Source organism: Rhyacophila brunnea, unplaced genomic scaffold, assembly GCF_057557595.1.
Source record: "Rhyacophila brunnea isolate RB1 unplaced genomic scaffold, BYU_Rbru_1.0 scaffold_24, whole genome shotgun sequence".
Lineage (NCBI taxonomy): Eukaryota > Metazoa > Arthropoda > Insecta > Trichoptera > Rhyacophilidae > Rhyacophila > Rhyacophila brunnea.
Window position 1 is genome coordinate 800,606 of NW_028232904.1, and position 11,208 is coordinate 811,813.

General features: G+C 39.1%; 1 protein-coding gene across 1 annotated transcript; it reads right to left on the reverse strand.

The window, feature by feature from the left end:
* Window positions 1-5,936: 5,936 nt before the first annotated feature.
* On the reverse strand, window positions 5,937-7,028 carry LOC147068862 (uncharacterized). The gene has a single exon (XM_085951555.1). The coding sequence runs from the start codon at window positions 7,026-7,028 to the stop codon at window positions 5,937-5,939; it is 1,092 nt and encodes a 363-aa protein (XP_085807681.1).
* Window positions 7,029-11,208: the final 4,180 nt, after the last annotated feature.

Sequence of the window (11,208 nt, forward strand, 5' to 3'; positions counted from 1 at the left end):
GTCTAAATATAATATGAAAATGAAGCTTGAAAATGGTTACTAAGGGTTGTGTCCAGAAAATCAAACATAATTACAGTTAGTTGCATCGCAGTTCACCGTGAGATATTGTAAACCGATGGCCGTATAGCATTGAGACCAAATCGATGCCTAAATACACATAAATATATGCAATAAAAACCACTGGAATACAAGGAAAGACAGAAGAAAATAGGTTGGGTAAATTAAAATTAGAATAATTGTAAGTTATTTATATAAAATTCTGACTGATTCAAAAGTAGGTTAGCAAGTAAGTAGGTATTACGTCGTACGTACCTATTGAATAGTGATGACAGTTTTATTATCATTAATTTGATATCAAATTAATGTTCTTATTGAATCTAGTTAAATTGGAATATTACTATCTGTCCACGACCAACATGTCATTTTTGACCTCAATGCTATACGGCTATCTCTTTCCGGATACTACTGGACTTTTCCTGGACTGTAATACGGCAAAATTTAATATACACAATTAACATATTACCACTAAGGCCAATTGTCAAATTAGCTACAAGTTATTTCGCATTGCAGATTAATTTACTTAAGGAGGGACATGCTCAGCGTAGGTCAAAATGGAACTTTTATTGCATTTTCAAAGCATGATCCTGGCCATTCCTTAAATGTTGTAGATAATCTTTTTATATAATTTTGAAGCCTTATTATCCTTTATATTTATTTTAAACATTTGATGACTGCATAAAGTATTTTTATTACATAAAATAGTATTCTTTTAAACCTCTCGCTCTAATGTTTTAGAAAATAGTCATATTTCAGTACATGCATGTACAGTGGTGTTAAGATTTTGTACATTTATTAATTTTTAAACGCATTTATAAAACCATTAGTAGATATAATTTATGTCGACATTATTATAGTGAAATATTTACGATAAAAAATTGTATTGATAATCTCTGTGATCCCAAATTTGACAAGAATTAGGCATTTTATTATTCAAAAAATGGGCAAGATTAACACATAATGACACATAATTAACACTAAAGATAATAATTATAAGCTATGTCTTTGACCATTCAAGTGTAATAAACATCCTACGAATAATCATTGCTTTATAATAATTATTGACCTAAGAATAAGGTAGTGTTTTTTTAAAATACGCCATTTCTTTTGGCATTCCCCAGTGGTTAAGTTACAACATACGGCCGTACCCATAAATTGACATACTAAAACTGAAGTAGGGAGTAAGATCATGTTAACGCGCGTATTTGAACATGTACCTAACCGAAAAAAAAATCTTTTTTTTAAACGGTACATGTTCAAACACGAGAGATATAGTAAAAGAGACGTAATAAAAAGGATGTCAAGTTAATATAAAAATCATTAATTCTATGAATCTGGTTGGGCCCATTATGCTAGCCCTCATTCCTTTCCCCCCACCTACTTCCAAATCCCTTATTTATCCCCATTATTGTCACAAAAGACCATACGAGCAATTACGGGTCATCAGGCGACCGTGACTGAATAACATTCAGTTAGCTCGCGTGACTCAAAACGCATAGTTTGACATTCGTTCGCTAAATCTGATATGTTTTGAGCGAACGTCGCGTTTATCATCCATCCTGAACTTTTCATCATCATTCATCCCAAAACCAAGTGAAACCTTGAGAGTGACATTCCGAACCGTCCGTTTACCAACCAGTGCGTGAGTGCATGAACACCGAACCGACTGCACTGCGCGTCAGTCCTCTCAACATAAAAAGGTCGTGTCTGGCATCCTGGTTAAACCCCCCCCCCCCTAGATCCGTAATCCACCCACTATCGCCTTTAAATTACAGTCCACTGCTAAAAGCGCCACCAGAATCAATCAAAAATATTTTCTATAAATAATTAGAGAAAACTTAAACCAACTAAAAGTGTTTGTCATTGAATTAATTAATTTTTAATTTTACAAATTCACATTTTCCCGTTAGTATCTTTAGTAGGCAGAGAATTCGGTTTAGGCAGCGCATGACCCGCCTACCCCCACGAGACGCCAATGCATCCAACAATGAATAATTGATCCAGGCTGATAATAATAAAATAAAAGTTTATTATTATTGCATGCAATTTGTTAGTTGTTTCACAAAAGAAAATGACTGCCATAGCATAGGTTAACAGACCGAGTTAAATACAGTTCAAAAGGCCAACTTATAATTGGCTCGATTAAGCAGATTTTTCATAGATAATGACTCATTTGTAGGGTTGTCACAAAACTATTTAATTAAACACAATAGAAAAAATGTTAAAAGTATTAATCTTAATGTAACTCCTCAATGGTACATTTACCCATATAGACCGCTGCTTCCCAACCTTTTTATACTTTCAGACAGCTGAAAATAGATAAATATATCGCGGGCCGCTAACAAATAAATAAAAACTGTTTGGTTGCGCTTTTTATAGTGGACTGTAATTTTATGACGGAATGATTATGATGGTGGATGTGGATGATGAGGGGGGGGGTTTCATTAAGATGCCAGGCACTGACCTTTTTGATGTTGAGGCTGACTTCGTGGTCTGGTTGAACTCGCGCGGTATTGTATGTTAGGTTACCCGGTACGCGGCACTTGACAATGGTTCCATGACAAAACAGAACAGTGACAAAACAGAACATGACAAAACAGAACATGACAAAACAGAACATGGCAAAACAGAACAGTGACAAAACAGAACAACGATAAATATAACTATGACCTTTCAGAAAAAATATAAATTTAATATTTAAATTGTCCTATTTCTATTATGTTGATAGATTTTTGAAGATTTTCAATACGCCATAATAAATCAAATTATATACCTAATTTCTGCATTCCTAATCGCAAGAAAGCCTCAAATAAACGGGACTTAACTTGGTGTTGCCGGCAAGCTTATGATATCTCATCGTCATCAATATAATATGTTCAAAATGATTGGGTGACTAGGTACTACGAAATAATGACCTAACCTAACTTAACCTAACCTAAATACATTTCACAAAAATTAATGTTTCATTAAATTTTTCCCCTGGCTGTTCTGTTTTGTCATATACTGTTTTGTCATGTTCTGTTTTGTCATGTTCTGTTTTGTCATGTTCCGTTTTGTCCGGTTACCGATTAAAGGAAGAGTTCAGAAAATTAAAAAGAATCTCGACTTTCTCTGCTGTCATATTGTCATCAGTTCTGTATCCGTCTAAAATACCGAAAATCATTCTTTCAAAGTCTCAATAGTGTGGGTCAGATTTATAGCATAATACGTCATAAACTTTACCTAATTCTATGTACGACAAAGGCTGCTAGAAATAGTACATGATTTCAAGAACACATTGTTTTTCAAATAAGTTTGTTTCATGGACAGTTGATACCTAAATATTTTTGTTTTATTAATTCAGGTTTTGTGGTTCATTGACTAACATCATCATCACTAGGGATTCCAATCCCGGGATCCCGAACTATTTTCGATACCTATGAATCCCGGGATTGGTAAATATAATCCCGAAACTTTCGGGATTGAATTTTTTATCAATTTTTATGGAAAATAAAATATAACAGAAAAAATACTTTTAATAACATATAACTACATTAGAAATAAACTGAGTTTGAATGAAGTTTGATTTATACCCATGTGTTGCCAATTCATTTTATGTCTTCACATAAAATAATTAAATGACGAAATAGGTACTTGATACTTTGGTATTACTTCGGGCATATTATTCAGAATAATGTTTTAATTAGGTACTTAAATCTTAAATTTTTTATATTGTATTTATTTTGTCAACACAATAGGTTATTTTTTATTTTATGTATTTGTAATTAATTGTTGTTTTTATTTAATAAAACGCCATTTTTTTTTGTTGAGTTGAAAATGTCCCACTGCGGCGGACGAAACAGGTCCTAATATATTAATTAAAGTGGTATAAGTACTATAAAAAAATTGCGTTTTATTAAATAAAAACAACAATACAATGCAGTTCCACCATGAATTGACAGTTAACAAAATAAAAGTATTTGTATTTGTTATCTTTTCAAAATAAATAAAACTGTTTTACTTTCACATTATTATTTATATTACAATATTATTTACTCCATTAAACCCATGTACTTCCAAGATTGAACGCACACAGTATTAATTTAATGTCTTAAATAGTATAAATTATACTTACTTACTAGATTTATTTTTGACCGATTTTATCAACGTTTTTGGTATATAAAAAAAAATTATATTAACTATTGAAAAAAAGCCGATTCCGGGACCAGTCCCGGGATCGTCAAATTGTAATCCCGAAATCCCGGGATCAAGATTTTGGCTCGGGATTGGATTCCCTAATCATCACTATGTATCGAATGTTTTAAGTCGCTTCACGTTTAAATCCAGAATGTTATATTATAATATTTAACAGGTAAAATGTGTCATAAAATTTCTGTTACAGTATGATTAATAAAATAATTATTTCAACTTTGTTATGATATGATTCATAGTTCTACTATTTTTTATCTGGGGCGCGGCAAGTCCGAGCCGGCACCCAACCGGCAGCCATTCTTGGCGCGGCCCAAGTTAAGTCTTTGTATAATTGTATATTATTGAAGTATTCCTCGTTTTATTTTCCTTTTTTGATACAGTTAAGTATATCGAATTGGTGTTCCGTTTTTTATTTCCTACCACGAGAGCATTTCATAAATATATTTGACCGTAAATTTTACTGTTTTTCTGGTCTTATCTGAACAAGAAAAGGCCAAAATAATGATAATAAAAAATATATGTACGGACATAAAAAAACACATGGACGAAAAATCAATATACCTTTTTGATAACCCTGCACTAAAAACAGCCTACGTTTTATCGTGGAGTACAGGTGGAGATAATCTATAATGTAGTTCTTTAATGCAGTGGTTCTCAAAGAAACTGGGCAACGAACGGTATCAATAGATATCACTTAAATTATTTTGTATTCAAGATTGAATTTTAAATTCCTTCAACCCTCATACTACAAATGCATGGATTGTTAGTAAATATATGCATGTATAGTCATTCGCGTTAGTAATTTAATTGATAAAGCTCCCGCTCACAGGTAATGGGGGGGGGGGGGGTTTCGGGTCCGAACCTCCCCCCCAGAACCGGGAAAAATACAAATAATTTACGTGAATTGAATATTTCTTCTTCTTTGTAAGAATCGTATGAGTGAGAATGGTGACCCGGATGATTGGCTGTTGAACAGCCTCCTCCATCGGTTAGTTACACTCATCTCGGCATTCTACGACACTAATACCTGTAGCCACTGGAATACCCGCGGTACTCATAAATTGGTGCAACTATCTGAGTCACCTGATGCGGCATGTCTAAAATACAAGACAGCGCGACACAAACGGTCACTAACAATTCTAATAATTATGACCGTCAAGCAACGCGCATTCGATAACTACTTGTGGGTGAACACCCTTAGTTATACCCGCAGGCCAGGTGTGTATTGTTTGAATCGTGCGTAGTGTTTAGGTATGGAGAATGTACCCGGAAAAGTTCGATATTTCCGCGATTGAAGCGACTGGGTAAATATGGAAGTCAGTGGTACCTGCTAGATCTTGTTAACCCCGCTCCCTCCAGCCGTGTTAAAAATTAATAAAAACATATCACGGTTTTTTTTTCAAAATGGGCCCTCCTACACCGTTTTCTGCGTGCGCACCTGATCGCCTCGTATGCGACAGAAATGGGATTGAATCCCTCTCTGTCCAAGTTGTATTGTACCTATCGCAAATAAATCCCTGGATTTATTCTGAAGGAACCGCGTATGTATGCATAATCATATGCACCAACTGAGGAGAAGTCATTGACGCTGAAGAAGAAGCAGATGTTTTGACTCTATTTCAGGTTACACAAATTTTGGCAAATCAAAATACGGAATATAATATGTTCATTAATTGACAAACAATTAGTTATTGATTTTCAATGAAGTAGTATGTCAACAGCGTTGCAGCAACAGAGTTGCGTAATGCAGTGACCACTGGACGTTTCTTACCGCAAATTGCTCTGGTGATGCAGAAGAGAGCACTTGGATTATTCTTGCAGGCAGCAGATTCCGCATCCCGAATGAGGTCATCCAGGCGTCGTTGCTTATCGCGGCGGGCAGAACGCTTTACCACGCGGTCCATTGTCTGGTATTCCGCGCTGCGCTGTGGGTCGTATGTACCATTGTCTCGCAATTCTTTCAGGAGCTTCCTCTTCTCAATCATCTCCCATGTATGAGGTGAGATCCAGTCCGGTCTGTGCGTATGCCGCTCTCCTAATGCAGTAGTTGCGGAGCTCATTATAGCATCCCGGAATAATATCCATTTTCCTTCCAAGGGATCCGAGTCGATGGAAGACGTGAGAGTTCTAGCATCATATAAGCGCTTCTGCAGCTCCAGCTCATAGGTTGCACGCACACGGGTACTTTTCAGTTTTTCCACATCGAGTCTGACCGTCCTTTTGGGTTTTGGGACTCGTTTGAGGTCTATACGGGATTTCCCGACCAAGAGTTCGTGGTCACTGTGGATGTCTGCACCTCTATATGTCCGCACGTCTAGCAGTTCATGCCGGTATTTCGCTTTGACCAAAATGTGGTCGATCTGGTTTCTTGTATTACCGTCTGGCGATGTCCATGTATATTTGTGGATGGTCTTATGAGGGAAAAGACTACCACCAATCACAAGACCATTCATTGAGGCAAAATCTACCAGACGGGAACCATTATCGTTCATTTGGCCAAGGCCATGTTTTCCCAGCACAAAGGGTCCACGCGAGGGGTCAGATCCTACTTTGGCATTAAGATCACCAAGGATAACTGCATGATCACAGCTGGGGATATTTCCAGCGGCTTCCGCCAAACTTTCGTAGAATGTATCCTTATCTGCATCGCTAGCAGCCTCTGTGGGAGCATAGCACGGCAGAAAAGTGATGGAGCCCGACTTGGTCTTGAAAGTAGCGCGGAGTAGACGTTCGGAGATAGGTTCCCAGCTGGTGAGGCACTTGCAAGCTTCCTTGGACATCAGCAATCCGACTCCACTACGTCGCAATGTGGCGTGTCCGGAGTACAATAGACGAAACCTACGAATAAACTTCTCGCCAATGCCAGTGAGTCGACACTCACTGATCCCGAGAACATCTAACTTGTATTGAGAAAGTATTTCTGTTAGATGCTCGGCCTTTCCAGGGACATTTAGAGTACGGATATTGTAGGTTCCAAAACAAAATCGTTTACCGAATTCAGGCGAGGTCGTCAAGATGGAAACGGGGGTCCGAGGCTTCCCTGTGCTTGGATTAATCTGTTGTTTTAGGGTGTGCAGGTGATCATCCCACAGCACCCGAGTTCACTGGTGGGGCTGCCACCTTAGGGCCCGTGAACATGCCCTGGTTTTCTGTAGGGGTTTTCCTTCCCGTAGCCAGAATGTACCAGTTTTTAGGCGCTGGTGATTCGCCTTGCACCCTCCTCTATCTGCTACAGCATGCTGCATTGCCTAGGGACCCCCACGGAGAGGTTAGAGGTAGGATTTGTTGGCAGAGCTATCATGGATAGTCGACATACTCAGCATTTCAAATGGAAGCACACCTGATCTGGCATCAAGGCATACCCCACTGAAGTCATACCAACCTTACTTACATAATAATTGTGTTTCATTTTAATTAATAATGATTAAATCCCAAGTGACAACATGATTTTGTGTAGTTTTTAATTCAACAATAGGTATGTCTATTTCTGCTATACATATTCAGAAGCATGGTTAAAAAAATGTATGCACAATAATGTACATTGTGTGTGAATATTTGTAAAAAAAAAATATATATTTATAATGCATTGCGAATAAGACATTATGTATTTATTCTAAAGGCCTATTACACCAGCAGACTCGCAGACCCAACCACGCTTGATTTGATTGGTTCATAATTTTCGTACGTTCTCGGTAATCTTCGACATGATCGTGTCCAAAAAATAGGGTCATAACTCCAGGGAATGACTCAAGTGACTTTTAAAAAATGGGGTAGTTCGTGGCAGACGGTCGTGGCAGACAATTGGCCTGAGAATCTGCCAATGTAATTTGAGCTTAGCTAGCAGTGTTGAAAATTGAGGCCCCTAAAATTGTTAGGCTCATGGGTGCTGTCACCCTTGCCCCCCTCCCAACTCTTCCATTGAATATGGCCTGGGTACCGATAAATATATTGTGTATAATATTCAATAATTTAAATAAATGAAATACCTTCTTCAAGTGTTTCACGGATTTTACCGAATGTTGAATCTTCAAAAGATGTACTATGAAACCCAAAAGATTTGAAACATTTATTGATTCTTGCACAATCTTCGTGTGTACCATAGCGTGGCTTTGGATCATTTATAAAATAGTGGTTGAAAATTAAGGCCACAGTTTTCCTGTTGTCATTTAAGTCATAATATAAATCATTATTATTCATATTGAATAAGCCTGGTCGATATCTTCGTATCAATATTAATGAATATGATATTTCATTCCTTATGCAGACGATTTAGGCTTTACATTGATAAATTTTAAACTATGTTATCCTAAAATATGCAGTCAATATTTTGGATTCTGAAATGGTTTTATATAAGTTGGAAACCAAATTTCATTTCAAACTTTTGAAGTTTTTAATGCAATTTTTGACATCTACGACATCCGACGAGTGCTGCCATTAGTCTGCCTCTCTGACGCAACTCTGACGGAGTGACAGTCACCGAACCTGCAAAAATCCAGGAGCTATGGCGCCAACATTTCAGTGATGTCCTGAATCGCCCACCTCCATTGCATCCCTTCGATATTCCGTCGGAGATCACCGCCCTCGGAATCACTACTGCATCGGGATTCTGCGAAGATCCTCCGACAACTGCTGAAGTTAAAGAGGCTGTCAAAAGACTGAAGCGCAGGAAAGCTCCTGGAGATGATGGCATCCATGCAGAATTTCTGCTCTGCGGACTGAGCGCTGTATTGCCGTCCTTGTGTGACCTTCTGCACGAGGTGTGGGAAAGGGAGCAGTGCCCCAAAGCCTGGAGGGATGGTACCGTTGTTACTCTGCACAAAAAGGGTAACCCACAAGACTGTAATAATTACAGAGGAATCACTCTCCTCAGCGTTCCCGGGAAGGTGTTGGCGCAGATTCTCCTGTACAGGATTAGAAGTCCCATGCTGGACGTTTTGCGTGCGCAGCAGAGTGGATTTGTCCCGGGGAAGTCCTGCTCAGAGCATATTTCAACTCTCCGAAGCCTTCTGCAACAGTACCAAGAGATGAATATACCTGTCGCCTGCTGCTTCGTGGACTATGAAAAGGCATTTGACAGTCCTCATCGTGAATCTCTGTGGCAAATTCTGCTAGGATATGGTGTCCCACGGAAACTGGTCACCGTGATAAGTGCTCTCTACACCAATACAGAGTGTCGCGTGAGAGCAGCCGGAACATCCTCTGACCTCTTTGAAATCACGTCAGGAGTCAAGCAAGGATGTGTACTTGCGCCCTTTCTTTTTATCATCATGATGGATTTCATAATGCGTAAGACGGTTTGCCCCGACAGTGGGATACGCCTACATCATGATGACACAAGCGATCTATGCGAAGAAAGACTGTGCGACTTGGAGTATGCAGACGACGCAGTCGTGTTTGACTCGACAATCGAGAGGTTGGAGGTGACCGTGAACAGGCTAGCCGCGAACTCGATGCGTGTGGGTCTTCATCTGAATGCCGCTAAGACCAAATCTATGTGCAGTGCTGCTTGCATCGACGCCGACACTCCTCTGCGGGTTTCTGGTCTGCCCGTCGAGCTGGTGTCCAGATTCAAGTACTTGGGTGCCACGGTTGCCGATGATGGTAGTATTTCTAGTGAGCTTGGAATCCGCATGGGTGTGGCGGGCTCTGCGTTCAACCAACTTGGAGTCGCATGGAGGTCAAGGCTGTATTCTGTGAGGACCAAATGTCGTTTGTTTAACGCGTGCGTGCTACCTGTGCTCCTGTATGGCTGTGAGACATGGCATCTTACTAAGCTTCAAGAGTCACGGCTTTTGAACTTTGAGAATCGATGTCTCCGCAGAATCTTAGGGGTACATTGGTATGACCGCGTTACAAATATCCGAGTTCGTGAGCAGACACAACAGCCTTCGGTGATTGAAGTTATCACGAAGAGACGATTCACGTGGCTGGGACATGTATTCCGGATGCCGCCAAAGAGTGCGGCACTTCGTACCCTTGTGGCACAGCCTCAAGGGTTCCGTCGCCGTGGCCGGCCCTCCCTCACCCTGCAGCGATGCTACAAAAGCGACCTACGTGCTGCAGGTCTGACATGGCGGGAGGCACAGGAGTTGGCGATGGACCGAGGGAAGTGGCGCCAACTTGTGCTTGCCCTATGCCCCAATGTTGGGACGTGACAGGGTGAAAGAAGAAGAAGAAGAGTATGTCACATTCTTATATTATATCGTGTATCAGTCTTTAATTAAAAATAATATAATACAAATTATTAGCAAGTGTAATTACCTCGTATTGTCAAAACTACAATTTTGAGAAATCCTGTCGCCGTTTATAAATCAGACTTGATGAATGACTAATATATGGTTGCCATCTTAAACAGAATTTGAAAATACCCCAAACGCGTAGTTAGGAAATATCTGCATGGTTAGTTTAGCATAGCTCAGTCAGTAACGTCCCGTGGGGGTAGGCAGATTGAGTGTCACTTGGGGGCGGCAGTTACTCGAGGGGCGCCAACTCGAGGAAAATCATTTGGAAAATACCTATAGAAATAGCAACGTAAACTTAGTAATAACGGAAATATCTTTCCATTAAAAAATCAGCTCACTGGTTTTGTCGGGTTCGCGATATATAGTTTACTTTCGTTGCCCTTCGACGTTCTTGGTGACCAGAAACGACACGTGCAGATTTGCGAATAATTAGTCTGATATTTTGTTAGTAATGTATCCATTAACACATATCTTAAATATTGGACTCATGGAAGGATGATAAAAATAATGTAGGTATAAAAAAATGAGGCGGCATTTTGGCGGTGCTTAGGGGCGGCATTTTATCAAGGGGCATCACTGAGCTCAGTATAAAAATTCAAGACCTTTTTCTATAAGGTATGTTGGTGAGGCTATTGTAATTTATGTATTTTAAATGAAGAATGGTACACTCTTAAATATTGTGTCTTGAATAGTAATAATAATACAAAAATATTACAAC